The following is a 16,890-nucleotide window of genomic DNA, read 5'->3' on the forward strand; positions in this document are numbered from 1 at the left end:
GAAATTATTAAACTCTCAATCAAGGAAAATAATTTTCATATCAATATTCATAATAATGGGAAAATACAACAGTCTTTGTGTTTGGGTTGCAGGTAATCCCGCTGCCCAATGGGAGATCTGGCTTCTTTCAAGATTTCAAGCATTTTGTTGTACCTGAAAATTTTAAACCTGCACAAGTGTTGGATTCTCTGAAGTGGCCTGATAATCGTCTAGCAATTAACAGGAAACTGCATTTCAGTATTGCTAAAGATGATGATAGTGTTCATTTTGAAATAGACAGCTTGACAGGAGACCTTTTTCTTTCCAAGGAGCTTGACTATGAAACAGCTTCACACTTTCTTTTGCAAGTTATTGTAAAGGATTATAATAATAATCCCCCACAAAATAACACTGTCCTCGTAAGTATTGACATAGAAGATAAGAATGATCATTCTCCATATTTTCAAGATGACTTTGTAGTGATTGGCATAGAGGAAAATGTACCTGTTGGCACTCTGGTTTACACATTCAATGCAAAAGATGGAGATGGCAGTTTTCTGAACAGCAAAATACAGTATTCCCTAGAAATTAGTAACATGGGTGAAAATCCATTTCTTATTCACCCTTTGTATGGCACTTTGACCACAGCTTCTCCACTAGACAGGGAGATTACTCATTTTGTGATTTTTACAGTGTCTGCGTCAGACCAGGCGATAAATCTGACTGATCGGAGGCTGGATTCCCTGGCTGTGAAAATTATTATTTTAGATATCAATGACAACAGTCCCAATTTTACATCTTCGTCTCTTTCCTATGTCATGGAGGATGTGGAGGTGGGCTTCCTTGTACACCACATAATTGCAAAAGATCCTGATGAGGGAAGAAATGGACAAGTTACATATCACATTCTTTCAGGCAATGAAAACAAAGCATTTGTATTGGATAAAATCACAGGTACTGTAACTTCTGTTTTCTGGAGTTTCTTGTGCTGTGCTTCTCAGGGTAATATTTGAGAATGAATACAGTGCAATACTGAAATACCCTGTTGGCATTCTACCCAGGTGACTTACTGTCCTCAGGAGTGATTACCTTGAGCAGAGCACTGCACAAACATGGCAGTACTGCATGCAGTGAGACTCAGCTCAAAAACTTTGGCATGACACTGTTACCATGTTGTTTAGGTGTACTGGAGCATCTTCCAATAGTGCATTAAGGAAGGTGGAAAGAAAGTGTGTGCAGTGAAATAGTCCATTCTGATTTTGGCATGATGCATACCTAAAGCATGTGCACACACGCTATGATACGTACACACAAGGGAAGGCAAGTCAAGATCAAGGAGTGTGTCCACTGTGAGTGGAACATGTTAAGTGAAGGCCCAAAGTGCTGATGCATTTTATTCTTCAGTCCTCTGAAATTCTCTGGTTCCTGACTATTAACTGTCTTAATGCAAATGCAAATATCACCCTAATACTTGCAATATGTTCTGGTTCTTATTCTGATTTTGAATCCACTAGTTGATGCAGCTGACGCTAATTTGTAGAGCTCCTAAGAGCATAACTTATGTGCGAAAGAAGACATATTTATGTTAAATAAAGTTAAAAACTTAATCCCAAAGTCATATGAAAAGTAGTACCTGAACTTTAGGTGAATTTTCCATGAATCCCAGTTCCCTTTAATGTCAAAAGGAATATTCTGGGCCAATTAGCACCCTAAAGGGAATCACAGGTAATGAATGATTCCAAAGTCTGGAAGCCTTGCAGCAGTGGCACAGTGATGCTACGTTGAAACTGTGAGTGCTGTAACAACTAGGATCCTAACCTGGACCAGAATACTTTTTAATACCTTCTTTCTTTATAATAGGACACTTAACTACAGCCCAGCTTCTAGACCATGAGATTCAGGAGCGCTACAGTTTGACAGTCATGGCTCTTGATGATGGAAGCCCAGCTCTCTCGGCCACGCAGGTTCTGACCATCGTTGTTCTTGATGTGAATGATGAGATCCCAATATTTACAAAGCAACTTTATGAGACTGCAGTTCATGAAAACCGAGATCCAGGAGAGTTTGTCATAAAAGTGGAAGCTGTGGACCGAGATGCAGGTAATTTGTGTCCTTTTGCTATTGATTTAATTGTGGACCATAGTAAACCAATCCAATCTTGCTGCCGTGTGTGTACAGCCGCTGTGCTTTTCCAAGGTAATGTATGAGTTTTGAGTTTCAAAACATGGGTTTTGATTCAGGCTCTCAACCTTTATTCAGAGCTTGGAGGTATTCTCTGGGGTAGCTTCAGCTCTGACTGCTATATTAAATGTAAAATGTGTGCTTGCATGACACGGCCTACTTTAGCTTTCATGTGAAGAAAGCCAACGTGCGCTGGTTAAAAATTAGCAAACAGTGTTCAGCTTAGTTAAACTTAGTATCTGAATGTTTTGTTGCTCTGGATCGGAGCGTTTTGAACAGTTTTAAAGCAATTCACTAGGCAAGAGCCCTCGTTTTGTATAAGAACCGGCAAATATGCACTCATCTTTTCTGACCAGAGAGGGGCACTGTAATCCAAGATTTTTCGGCTGGTTGAGCTGTGAACGGGTCGTGGAAGCCGCTCTGGATTTTAAATAGGATTTTTCATGCAAAAGATGTTAATGCATTGCTTTTCAACCACACACAGAAAGATGAATAAGGGGGCTGGTAGGTGGTTCATCTGCTCTGTGAATCACAGGTGAGGACTAAACCTGAGAGAGTCTAAGCAACAAGAAATTCCTTTTAGTTCTTCAACTACCTGCTCTTTTGAAATATCTAAAATGCATAGCATATGATGTTTACATCATATGTAACTGATGTAACTGCTGGAGCAGTTACACAGAGTTTTTGGTCTGCAGTAAAGATAAAATCAGAAAAGAGAACTAAATATTACAATACTGCTGCATTTGCCCAAAAGATGGTCTCAACTCTGTGCATGAGTTTCTTTTTACTGTGGATTCACTTTCTGTACATCTTTAGAATTGTGTAAGATTGTACCATCCAAAAAGTAGATTTTAGAACTTTTTAGCAAAATAATTTTCTGTATTCAGTAAGATTGGTCATTTTAATGTAGAGCACATATTGATTACAAAAAGTGGATTTGAGCTCAATAGAGGTGTTATATAGAAAAAGACATTTCCCCACAAATCTATAAAGCATTTAGAAATTAGGAATGGGTAGGTATCCCTGTCTGTGATGATCTTCATGACAGCTGAGCAGTGCTGCAGTCTGCCTCTGTATCTCACTCTTCCGAGTATTTTCTTTCTTTTGGGGATCACACTATATAAAAAAGGTGGTATTTGGAGAAAAATGTTTGCAAGATAATAGAGAAAAAGTGAGAATTTGCTTGAATTCCTCTCCCTCCTCCCTTCCAGGGGAAGTTAGGAGGAGGGAGCCGGGGTGGCTTGGCAGGGTGGAGAGGAAGGGCATTCCAAGTGTACTGGGTGGCACAGTGTGCGCCTGCCTGTGCAGACACTTTGGGTTGGAGCACTGTTGTGGCTGATTGTTCCTTCCTGCTTTTTTTTTTGAAGTACTTTTTCCAGTAACCACAGTCCTTCTGTTGGGTCTTTTTCTCACATTTGCCTTATTTGGCCCCATGTCATGCATATGTAATAGTGTTGTTTCGTACAAATACTGAAGTGATGTTCATAATGTAAGAAGACTTGATTTATATAGGAGTCATAGAAATATAATGCTATGCACTTTTCTTGTGTTTTTGGAATACAGTTTTTTTGAATGATGCTATTCTCATGGTGTTCTTTTTTTTTTACATCATACTTTTTACTTTATTTTTATAGGCTCTTTAAATTGCAGTTCACATCCCAGTAATATTTGCATAGTCTCAGTGGAGGACTTTCTTCCATCACATTTCTTTTGTTCCCTTCGTACATTCTCTGACTGACCACTGGGAGGAATAATTTTTATTAACAATATCAACCATTCTCAACTTTTTGTTTTATTTTTCTTTCTACTTCAGTCTCTGTGAGGGAATAGGGTCTTTTTGGGGGGAAGTCATGACTAAAATTTTTGATTGGAATGGTTTTCTTTCCCATTAATATCCATGAAACTTCTTGTTCAGCTAACTCCCTCATGCACAAGACCTGCACTTACTGCATGTCTGTGTTGCCTCACTTTGGGAGCCCTCTGTGTCCCCCTGCTCCCCCAGCTGACATCTAACAGCTTAACACCAGTAAGTGCAAATGTAAAAGACACATGTAATACAGGTGAATGTTAAAAAATATGAATGGGAAAGCAGAGATACCAGCAGCATATTTAAGATAGGTCGGGGGTTTGTCTTGAGGCAGGTCTTAGCAGAAGCTCTGAATGGACTAAACTACCATTTGTCAAGGCCTGTTTTAAGCTGATGTGCACCTCTGCGGCTCAATAGTTATGTCTGGAGCCTTAGGAGAAAAATTTCAAAAGGTTAATAGGGACCACTGACTTAGAGTTATGAGACAGGGCTTATTGCTATTCACTAGATGTTATTAGAAAGTCCTATAAGGATGAGATTTGAGTCTAGATTTGGGGCAGGGAGGACATTTATTCCCATTGCTTCTTCACCGGTGTTGGCACTTAGGCATAGCCACAGTGTAATTCCACGGTTCCTGGTGCTTTCAACAAGCTGTAGGAGTGCAGGGACTACCCATGCTCTGGCAGGGGAACAGAAAAAGGGGCTGAAGGTTTTCCCTGGCTGCAGCTCAGGCACCATGCATCCCCCCTGCCATTTGACCAGCAGGGAAAGGGGTTCTTGTGACCAGCCAGTGGCAAGAAATGGGTTTATTTCCTCTTCCAGCTTGTGATGTGCAGGAAGAATAGTTTATTTCTCATTTCAGCTTGTAATTTCAGCCCCTGAAATGTGACTGGCGCTACTGAATAATTAACCAACAGGTTGGATTGAGTGCAAATGTGCTAGCTGCTCTGCTTTTGTATGAGAATGTGTAAAGTCATCACACTTCTCTCTTGGGCAGGGTGTGCAGCTTTGTCCTAATGCTTCTTGTACACTCCTAGCAGCTGGATATGGGAAAGAAGGTTAATTAAAATGTTGCATATCTGTGTCTTTTAAGGGCTAAAAGTTTTAATTTCAACATTATGTGGATATTCAACTCAGATGGCACCTATATGTGTACATGCATATACTATATATTGTATGAATATGTCCCTTCCTTGACTTAGGTTAGGTACAAATGCATTTATAGTAGTAATTCTCTTAATCACATTTCAGTAGCATTGTCAAAGCTATTAAAAGGCAAACAAAGGAAGTCATGGATGTTAAAAACTGTAGGCTCTGTTTCTTCTCTCACATGGGTGTTTCTTCATCAACTCCAGTGCAGATGTGTTGCTTGACTGTGATCTGTGCTTGACTGCAGCAGATGAGAGCAGGCAGGCAGTATTTGACTCTGAATAGTGGTTTTTGTATGACTGGGAGTACTGTAGTTTTCCAGGTGCACCAACTGTTCCTACCCTACTAAAGGACTGATTGTTGGTTGGAAAAAACACAGAAGGATTAAATGAAACTTCGGAAAATTTTCAAAAAAAATTAAAGAGTACAGTAGTACAAGCCCTCGGAGTATAATGTAGGATGAAACTCATTAAAGGTAATAATAAGTGTGATGGAGATGACATTATACTTTCCTCAGGAGGGTGTTGAAACTAGAAGAAATATGACAGAAATAATTTTATAACCATAATAGGTAAAAGTGTGGAGTCACATTTCTTGTTCAACTCAGGGATGCAACTTGAAGGAAAGGTTTTTAAAAGCCTGTACACTTTTAACCTGTTTCCTAGAGAAAGACAGAAAGGCTAAAATCCCTATGCTATATACAAATGGAAGGTCTTATTAGGAGCTGTATGGAAATGTCATTCAGAAAAAACAGACAAATCTGTAGACCTGAATGTGAGGAGAGTGGCAGTGTTTTACTAAGACTTCCATTCTGTTTTAAAGGACTGAATTCCTTGCTTTGGTATAAAATCTTACCAGGAGTTGGTTATGAGAAATTCAAGATGAACTCAAGCAGTGGAGAGCTCGTCACAACTGCATCACTGGACAGAGAAACCCAGGAGGTTTTCAGCATTACAGGTAACAGTGTGAAATATCTGTGAGTGCCTCTACAGTGGAAAGTGAGAGTGGGTGTGGTGTTACTATCAGCATTACTTTTTTTTCATGCCTTCTGAATTAGGTACAAGTGGTAAGATTTTCTGGTACAGAAGTGTATATGCTTTTTGCATAGCACAAATAACTCTCCTACTCTGATATTATTAAGGAGCATCTATTGTTGCACCCACAACCACTGAATAAAATTTGCTTTCTTTTTACTGATCATAGTTTTGGTTCAAGACAGTGGAATCCCGTCGCTATCAAGCACGGTGACAGTTATCTGCACAGTGCTGGATGAAAATGATCACTCGCCCACACTTCTTTTTCCCGCCTCTGAAATCTGGATCCCAGAGAACCAACAGCCTTCTGTTGTTTACATTAGCCAGGCTGTAGATATGGATGCTGGCAATAATGGAGCTCTAAGATACAAAATAATTGGTAAGCTACACTCCATCATTTTTGTTAGTATAAATCAGAGAGTATATAAACAGCAGGATCCAAGTTTTAGACTAGTCTTGATTTTACCAGGCTCCCTAGCTCCCATCTTGTCTGCATGCTTCTTTTATGTGGAAACGAAAAAGATTTTTCACCCCTTTGTCAGCATTAATAAGCACTTCCCAGGCATACTTTCATTCTGCTTTCTGGATTTGAAATAGTACAGAGAGAAAACCAAAAAATACCAAATGCTGGAAGGAGGAATTAATCATGAGGGCATAATTTTGTCCTTTCTGTTATAGTTGTAGAAGTCTGAATGTAAATATACCCTTGAAAATAAGTGCAAGAACTAATTGAATTTTATTTATTTAATGGTATTTAATTTTATTTTATGAGAGCTTCTTTCACCCAGCAATTAGTAATGTCATACTTAGCTTTCATCTTGCCAAACTCTCCCTGTGTCCACTATGCCAATATAAACTCTACAGCTGTTCAAAGCCTCCTGTAATATCTTTTCACAAATACAAGTTTGCTACGCTTACTTTGGTCTGCAGCTCTCAGCAATAGCTCAAGTGTAGTCAGAGAACTACTGTGGTAACAACCAACAATTTTTCTTTGAAGAAGTTATGAATTCCTCTGTTTTCATAATTTTCTATGATATTTAATTTAATTATCTTTGGTTTTTCTACACATTATAAACTATGTATACCATTCACTGTTATTAAAAATGCTGACTTTTCAGTTGACTGATTCAGTTGATTTATCTCCCACTCCTCCCAAATCAAGACCTTGTACAACTATTCAATTCCAAGAGACAGGTTTGTAAAAGAGAACAAGGAGCAAGTAATTACAATTTTCAGCAATGCTTTATAGGTTTCTGGAATTTGTAACCAAGGTTGGGAAGAGGTCACTTCATGCAACAGCATAGATGCATGAGCTTTTTATAAGGTGGGCTGGTTTGGGAAAAAAGACATGCATCTGTTCAAATAGCCACTCTGTAAATTGATACAACATTCTGCACTTACTGTCATTGCCACCCACTGATTTAAATGAAATACAGGTTTTAATTTGTGTAAGAGAAATAAAATATGTGAAAGGCACATGAGCACACCAGCTGTATGAGCAATTGGATCTTGTTATTGCAATTTACGTAGCACCATCACAAAGGGTTCTTTTTTTTTTTTAAATAGTTGTTTGTGATAATTTTATTTTTTATGTGTTTGAAAGGTGGAAATGTTGGAGGATACTTCACACTAAATCACACTTCAGGCAAACTGCTGGTCACTCGTAGCTTAGACAGAGAAGACATCAGCAATTTCACTCTTGTGATTGAGTGCCATGACCTAGGCAGTCCCTCGAGGAGCTCCACTGCACAGCTCTATCTAACAGTCTTGGATGAAAATGACCACAGCCCATTGTTTGCAAAGACCCAGTATCAAATCTCTGTGACAGAAGACCTAGAGGAAGGCTCAGCCATCCTGGACCTCTATGCTTCTGACGAAGATGATGGTCTGAATGGTGAAGTTATGTACTCCCTCATTGACGACACCTTTGGAGCATTTGCCATCAACAGTGTAACAGGATCTATAGTTACTACAAAAACACTGGACCGGGAGACCAAGTCCCAGTATACATTTAGGGTTGTAGCAAGTGACTGTAGCACCCATTTGCCAAGGAGCACTACTGTCAGTGTTGTGGTGCACATTGAGGATGTCAATGACAATGATCCCGTCTTTTTGCAGAATCCTATCAGGGCATTTGTGCCTGCTGAAACCCCTGTGAATGAGATAGTAGCCACTGTGAGAGCAGAGGACGTGGATCTGGGATCAAATGGAGCTATTGTTTTTAATTTGATGATAGCAGAAACTGTATTTCAAATTGATGTGAAGACAGGTGACATCATTCTTCGAAAGCCCTTGGCTTCCAAGGACTTCAGTACCCAGCTGCTAGTGACGGCTTCAGATCAAGGTATCTCACCTCGAACAGCCACAGCTATGGTCATTATCTTTACAGAAGAGCAAGAGGAGGAGATTTCATTCAGCCATAGCCTGTATGAAGCAAGCGTGCCTGAGAACAGTGCAGCAGGTGGGCATGAAATCCCTCTTCTTGGGGTTGCCAATCTCCCCTCCTTTTGAAAGAGTAATTGTAATGAATAGTATAGGAAAACCTTTCTTTTCTGTGCAGCAGCAGGGAAAAGTTAATGTGGATGTAGCAAATACCCACCTGCCCTTTTCCAGTTCACCAGCATTAAAAAGAATGTAGGCATTGTCTGACTCTTAAGTTTGCTGCCCTTGTACAGCAGTGATGCTCACATCAAATAGAAAGCTCCCTTTGCAAAGGTGGTATGTTTCTATCCCTGAGCTGGGGAAGCCCTGAGCATCATTCCTTTAGCAAAATGACTTTCATGGTGGGTGGACAGCATTTATTTGTTTCCCTGGCCAATGCTCACAAGCATAGATAAGGTGAGCATTGGGAACCAGTTTCAATGTGTCATTTCTTATTTTGGCAATACCCTTCATGAACTGTAGTAGCTTTCAGAAATACTCTAAAACCATACTGAAGTTTTTGATTTTGCAGAAGAAGGAGAGAGGGAGGTAGGGTGAGGGGAAGGGTAGAGAAGTTCAGAGGCTGTTGGTACATTGCCACTCAGACAGGCTTCTACAGCATCTCTCTATTCTCTAATGGAATGCTACCAATAGACAAACCAGCTTCGGTCACAAGGTGCTTACAGATTTATTTGGGTTTGTTCTGTGTAATGATGAGAAATACTGCTCTACTTTTTATCATTCAAAGAATAATAGTAGTTATTCCTCCAACCAATTAGGGATGGTAAGTATTTTCTCCTGCTTCAGGGACTGGTTTCATTCTAATGAAGGGCAGAAAGGAGTGCCTTTCACATTTTTCTGTCCACAAATCTCACCATACAATTGGCCAGATGTATTTAGAGATTTGACTTGCACTATATTCTTGATTCAAACACCTCATGAAGTTCACCTTGAACAAGTAATTTATCCTCTTTGTAGTTCTTTATAGTTTAAATTTCTCTCAGTAAAATGAAAGCAGTACTCTTTTATATCCTAAGGGTCTTGTGAGACTAGTGAATTCTTGGATCTTGAGTAACAGCCTATATATTGGATTAGGAATCAGTAAATAAGAAATGTGTTAGTAATTTTGGAAAACCAATCAATATTCTTGGATGATTGCAAACAGAATAGAGAATGAAGGGTGAAGATGGCTGTTGCAGTAATTACTGCTGAGGTTATTCAGCCATTCGTTTGTGCCTGTTTGGGACTACAAGCCAAGTCAGTGTATTTTAAGATAAAGATAAAGCTGTGAGTATTACTGTTGTTTTAATTAACAGATTGAAAATAGGCATTAAGGTTTGTTTTTTTTTAATTAAGTGACTTTCTTTTTTTTAACCATAGAGGAAATATTTTGGTTTCAGGCTATTTTTAAAAAGTTGTGATGAGTGATTAATCAAACTGCCAAGCTAGAGCATCCTTCTGTCTCTCTCGCTGTCTGTCTAAAAACATGGAATGTTGGAAAAAGTGAAAGGTTTCCAACAGGAAAGAGTGGAATGTACAGCAGCCTGATGGTTAAAGCACCCTCCTGAAATATGAAAGATACCCTAGGGAAATTGCTACTTCCAGACGACACAGTTCTGATGTCACAGCATTGTGTGTTAATCTCTGGTTTTCTGTCTTTTGACTGATCTACCTGTTGGCAGTCAATTGTGGTGATATACAGGGCACTCTGTCCCAAGTGGCCAGACAGCCAAGAGACCAGGCTGTTTCCAGAGGCTAGCTCTGATCTCTGTTTTGTCTCTTCCTTGCTGCAGCAGGCTCGGCTTTTCAGAAAGTGTTGTGAGAACCTGTTTGTCAGGCTTCCCAAGAGAGTAAGGTCAAGGCTCTGGGGTTTCAGTCTTTTGATGGGAGATGGAATTAACCTGCATTAATCCTGCATTAATATTTCTTTCTATTTAAGAAAAAGGAAAAGAGGGAAGATAGATTTTATTAAGTTTAAAGAAAGAAAAGAAGGATCAGGGCTTTATGGCAATAGGTAAACTGCTCTGATCCTAGATTTTCCTAAGTGTAGATATGTTCCTGGGTCAGGCTAGAAAATCCAGCCTGAAATTACAGAAATGCCCCAAGGAACTGTGGTATCAGAATGCCATAGTGTTCTCCCATTCAATCTATAGAAAATATAATTAAGATTCAATTTAAGTTGTTTTGATTAAAGGAAATTTAACAAAGCTTCAGGGTAAACAGGAGGGTTTGATCACAAAATCAAATTTGTATTTAATAATAAGTCTATTTGCTAAGAAGATCAAATTCTTTTAAGAATATGAGAGATTTTATCAAATACTAATACTGTTTTGTCACTGTTTATGGTATTTTCTTATTTATATAAGCATACATAAATATTAAATATTTTACATTTCAGTAGGGGAAAAGGCATGATTATAATTAAAACTCTCATGGAAGTTAGCTTATAGGATATATGTGATCCTGGGACCCCTACGAATGTGAATAGTACCAGTGTATTCAATCCAGGAGAGACTTACATTACATGCTGATTATTTGTAGATCTGGTATTAATAAATGTGGCTTTTCCTCCTAATTTTATTTCTGCCTTAACTGATAGAGGGGGAAAACGCTAAGTTTATTTTAAAAAGAATAAAAAAATCTGAATAATATAAACAAAAAAAACCAAAGCCAAGTGTCCTTAGTTTTAAGGTAGTCTAAACCTGTCAACTGGGTGAGTGCCTTGGGAACTGATCCCTGTGGTCAGATTTTCTCTAAGTGTTTGACCTGCGAGTTTAACAACCTTCAGAAAACCTCATTTTTCTATATTTTGTTTAATATTGAATATTTAATGTCTTTAAATATTATAAACTGCATTACAGCAGGCACTTAGAAGCTAGTCAATAAATAATAAGTCAATGTGCTCTTCAGAGGGTAAGAAACCTTTATTATTCACCAAATTTTCAGTTGAATGGTTGTTTCCATAACAATTCCTTGGAGAAAGATTCACCAGTAAGACTTTTTGATTCCTCTGTTTGTTTTTTTTTCCTAATAGATACAAAATATGTAGGCTCTTACTCTGTAAGGCACAGAATCACAGAATGGGTCAGGTTGGAAGGGACCACATCTGGTCCAACCTCCCTGCTCAAGGAGGGTCATCCTAGAGCGCATTGCACAGGATTGCATCCAGACGGTTCTTGAATAGTCATCTCTGTGCTCAGGTAGCTTTTCTTTTCATGGCAATTAAGAGGTCTCAAGAAATAATGGCAAAGATGAATCCAGGTTTGAAGGCAAAGGACAGGAAAAGAGACTACTATAATGAGTACTGAAGAGAGAGGAAATGATACAAAAACACAATAGCTCAGTGCAATGCTGGTGTTAGGACATACGTGTGTATGTAAACATTTATGAACATACATATGAATGTGAGAAAGAATAAATATATATATATATATATAACATATATGTCCTAACACAGTAAATGTTTTGGAGCTGATTTGGCCAGATAGGCAAATGCTGTTCATGCTGCCATTTTTCAGTTTCAAATCCACAGACATAAAGCAAAGGTTGGGGTGTAGGCTGTATAAAACTGTTTGAAAATGTTTGTATTTAGGGTTTTTTTCAGTTTAATCATCTGATTTCATTTGGAAATATCTCAATCACACTTCATGTCTTTTAATATTCTTAACTAATTCAGAAGTCAATTGCATAGCATTTAAATCCAATCTGACTGCTTCCTGCTTTGATCCTGATCTCCCTTCTTCCTTGCTCTGGCTTCAGTGCTGATCTCATCCTCAATGTGCTTTGTGGGCAGAAAGCTTACCTTTCCTTTATTTTTCTCAATGTTAAGCATTACATATTGTGTCCTCTGCTTGAGGCAACCTTTGAATTGTGTATGATTGAAACTGCGAGTTTCAATGGGCACTGGCTTTTGCTATTTATTTGTATAGGGCCTCTTTATGTCACAACAGACCTCAGAGTTTGGTCATACTTTTTTGACAATGAGCTGTAAAAATTCATTTTTTGGAAGAATTGTTTTCTGGGAGAGGTATCAGAAACAGGAAAAAATTTGTTCTCTGACAGAAAGAAGTTGTAAACAATTTTATCTGCGTGAAAAATGTGAAGCTTAAAGGATTAGGGTTTGAGAACCCAGAACAACAGTTTATTAACCTAACCTTTGAAAAACAAGGATTCAAGCAGAAATGCTGCTGCTTCCTTTATTTCTGGTGGTTTTTCTCCTTAAACATACAAGCAAACAAAGAGAAGGACTGCAGACAGCATTAAAAGATAAATTGTGATATTCTTCAGACCTTACATTTTTCTCTTAGCTTTAACTATGTTTTGAGTAATGTGAATGATTGCCCTTGCAGGAACTTGTAGCAAATCAAAGTTGCTTGGCAATGACAATCCAACATATAGCCCCTTATTTTAGTTCCTAAAAAACCCAAGTGCAGCATTCATATCACTTTTTACCTATTGAAAAGATGGATTTTACTTTCAGAACTTTTCTAGTAAATATCTTAAAAGTATATTGACAAGTACAGAAAATTACATCTGTCAACATCAGCATATTTTTGCTTTTGACAGGTACATTTTGAGAGCAAATAGTAAACCATTAAAATAAAAAGTCTGTTTTTTATAATGTAATACACAGCAATGGTAAAATAAAAATGTGTCAGATTGTTATAAGAGCAATGTTTCCTCTCATTTTTTATACTAAAATCTTTCCCTCTAACATCCAGGACACTGTGTATGAACAGCATGCCCTTTGTAATGCAATAAAGTAACTAGTTGTCTCTAATGCTGTTTGGAAGAGTTCAGGTTGCCTCACTCCATCACAGCTGCATGGAATCAATTACAATTAAGTTAAGTAATTAAAACCATTAAAATCAATTGCTATATATGCTAAACAATTTCCTCACTCACTTGAAAAGAATAATTATTTGAAAATTTTTATAATACTTGCTACATTTTTGTTAAATGTGATGATTCTGAGCAGGATAATTTATTCAGTTCCACATATTCCCTTTAAACCTATTTCAAACAGGATTTTTATTTCATGTCTCTTGCATTCTATAATTAAATTACTGCTCATTTAGTGAAATTTGGATTCTCCATGAATTGACACATAGCTATGCACATAGTTTCATCCTTTCATTCCCTTTGTCAAAAGGTGGCTAATTAAAATATTTTATTTAGAGTGTTGTTCAGAAACCCAAATTGAATTCTGATAAGTGGGGCAAAAATAAACTCTTCCTGGTCATTCATGGGTAACATAATGCACAGGGAAAAAAAAAAGACTATTTTACCTAAAAGCATTCATGAAAAGGTGAAATTTAAATGACCAAAGACAGCATAACCTGAATGAAAGGAATACATATGACTTCAGGTAAGAGAGAATTCCATTGGTTAGTGTGAGTTTGCTATTAGAAGAAGTTAAAATTCATAATTTTATTTAAGCGGCTGAGGAAGTTGGTATCAGATGCATAATTTACTGGGCAAGGAGGGATAGACAGTACCTTGCCTATGAATTTGTAAAACAGTGAAAGTCATGGGGGAAATATTTTTGTTGTCTACTATTTTATTTCATGAAGAAGCACCTAACCTGGTACATAGTTGTGCATATGCTATTAATATCAGTAATATAAAAATAGAATAAAACCTTCTAAAGTGGACATGATGAAAATGTCTTATTACTTCCATAGGTACGTCACTTCTAACAGTAGAAGCTTATGAACTCAAATTTACGGGAGAAGACATAAAATACAGCATCTTCAGTGACAAGGAGAGCATATTCTCCATACATCCCACTACAGGTACGTTTTTACAGGGTTTTTTTCGAGTCTCTGTGTGTAGTTTAGAACATTAGCAAGTTCCTACCACAAGAACAAGAGCTAGATACCTTAAGAGTACTCCCTAGTATTTAAGGTAATTCTCCTGTTACAGTGAATAGATCAGGCACAGTAAATCCAGGCACATGGAGAGACCTGCAATGTTGTAAACTTGATGTAAAAAGACACTGAACACCAGCATATCTGTTTAAGACACTCCGTTCTGATTAACTTTGGTCATCAGATGTGGGGGTGGATAAACTACTGCTTTGCGATCCAAGCTGAAATTCCATCTTGTTTCTCATCATAAAGTTGCCTGAAAACTCAATAAACAAAATCCTTCATAACACTTCTAATGTAGAAGCATTAGAACCTTGTTGAGCTTAATGCTCTTTGTTTCAGGCAAACCTTGACATGTTTTAAAGTAGTTCATTTTTTTTTTTTGTGATTGTATTTGTGTTCTGCAGCAGGTCTGCTTTTAGCTGCTCTTCAGTCAGGAATTTCAGGTGCAGGAGGTAACAGCACTTTCCCCCTATGTCTTTACGTGTTTGTCATCTAAGGTTCATAAGACAGCATAACTACTCTGTTGCCTGTCAGCTCCTAAACATTTGCAAGAATAGAGTTTGCCTTCTGAATAGCTGTAGTCTTTCCTCCTCTGATGGCATAGACAATGTAAGGAGTTTTCCTCAGAAATAATGTAGGTTGTACTCTTAACGAGTGGCTTTCTCCCTCAGTTTCTGGCAGCTTTAATCTGCTTATCCTGATGTCTCCAGGCATCAAGTGGCATACCACTGTAAAGTTTATCATGGTTGATGCTGATGGACAATTAAAATTATTTTGTTTTGTTTAGATGAGGGGCACTTAAAGTGCATACTCTTGATTTTCAAGTCCTTTTTATGTCACTGAAATAAAGCTAGAGAGATTAGTCTTAAAGAATATCTTAAACCCAGATAAGTTTATCCCCAAGAAAGTGAATCTTCTCCAGTATCACCTCCAAAAAAAAAAAAATCAAATGGGATTTTCCTTTTTTTTCATCAAGCTAGGCTGAAAAATTGTTACATGATGCTCTGAAGAGTCTCATAAGCACTTTCTTCACAAACAGGAGTGGAATTTCTATAGTAGCGAATGTGTCACAAGTCTTCTTTTGAGGCATTTGAGCCATTGTGGTTTCTTCTGTTTTCTTTCCTCTGAAACTGTTCTTCTGTTTCTTAGAAAACATTAACTGAAGTGTAGCCTTTAGGAATTTCTGAGAGCAGCTCTTACATCAGAATAATTTTGACACCAGTAATTCTCTATCCATTGCTTCTACAGCAAAAGTATTTTGAACTGTATTGATGCCCTTTCTATGTTACGTATTCTGAACAGCCAAAGGTGTGCTCTACTTGTCTTTTCAAGCACTGAGGTTAATTAACCACACTTTAAAGAAGACTTTCAATCATTATAAGGGGATTTATTCTGTTGTAGAATCATAGAAAGTATTGTCAGTGTAGAGTCGTGACGGCCGATAAAGATACAAGGAGTCAGTTATGTGCAGAAAAGATGTCTTCCCTCTTTATTTTCTCATCTGCTTTTTTATACCCCTTGCTAGCAACCAGCAGTATCCTTATTTTAGGTAAGCAAGCAACAGCGTTTTCATTGGCTAGGATCTATGGGCAATACATTTAGCAAAGCTCAAGGCCTTATTGCAGTTCCCACATCCTAGGTTACCAACTTTATAGTCTGCCTTTGTTTTCTCCATTAGGGCTGCGTACTGACTTCCTTATCATCAAGGATATACCCAAAAGTTTGCCCAGTCGATATCTCCATCCTGAGAGCTAATAGACCCGCTATTAACCCCTTCAAAGTATAGTAGGAAATTACTCAAAGATATGAACTAGTCTGTCCTCTGATACAGAAGGGGAATCAATTGTGCCAAAATCTGACAGAAGTTTGTAATGTTCTTAAAAGCCATCAGGGATAACAATTCTGCAAACCCTCTCAATAATCTGAACAAGTCTTGGCAATTGGAAAGTTTTTATTCATATTCATGTTTGCTGAAATCTTTTAAACTTATTACTTCTTAACCCAGTAACAATAGACATAAGACAAAGGCAACCCCCCTATTATTTATATATTTGAAGACTGTTATCCTGGTTCTTCTTCGCGTGCACTTCTTTATAATAAGCAACTCTGGTTCTTTCATATGTTCCTCCTAGCTGGTGTACCTCAAACTTGATTATTTATTCCACTCTACACTTGAGTCTTTCAGTTTACTCTCTGTCATCTTGAAGTGTATTCCTTCTGCCAGTGTCTGTTTTTATTCCTCTGTATACAGAATGTGATAATTTTTACGTGTTGTGCTAAAGAGACACCACATGCCAGCTTTGAAATCCTTATGTTCAAGACACAGATTGATACACAAGAGTTAATCTTTGCTACTTATCTTAGAAAATAAAAAATAAAAAGCACTTATGCTATCCCAAGTTTGGGATATAGATAGTCATGGCATCGTTACTGAAAAGTCCATAGA

General features: G+C 37.8%; 1 protein-coding gene across 1 annotated transcript in view; it reads left to right on the plus strand.

Annotated features, from left to right (window-relative positions):
* DCHS2 (dachsous cadherin-related 2) overlaps positions 1–16,890 on the plus strand; it is a 111,174-nt gene that overhangs the window by 78,086 nt on the left and 16,198 nt on the right. The window contains exons 9-14 of the mRNA XM_027676882.1: positions 93–933; positions 1,840–2,079; positions 5,939–6,073; positions 6,320–6,529; positions 7,754–8,611; positions 14,256–14,366. Of these exons, the coding sequence (XP_027532683.1) occupies positions 93–933; positions 1,840–2,079; positions 5,939–6,073; positions 6,320–6,529; positions 7,754–8,611; positions 14,256–14,366 (2,395 nt within the window). The remainder of the gene's footprint in view (positions 1–92; positions 934–1,839; positions 2,080–5,938; positions 6,074–6,319; positions 6,530–7,753; positions 8,612–14,255; positions 14,367–16,890) is intronic.

Source organism: Neopelma chrysocephalum, unplaced genomic scaffold (assembly GCF_003984885.1).
Source record: "Neopelma chrysocephalum unplaced genomic scaffold, ASM398488v2 Primary Assembly neopelma1_42b, whole genome shotgun sequence".
Lineage (NCBI taxonomy): Eukaryota > Metazoa > Chordata > Aves > Passeriformes > Pipridae > Neopelma > Neopelma chrysocephalum.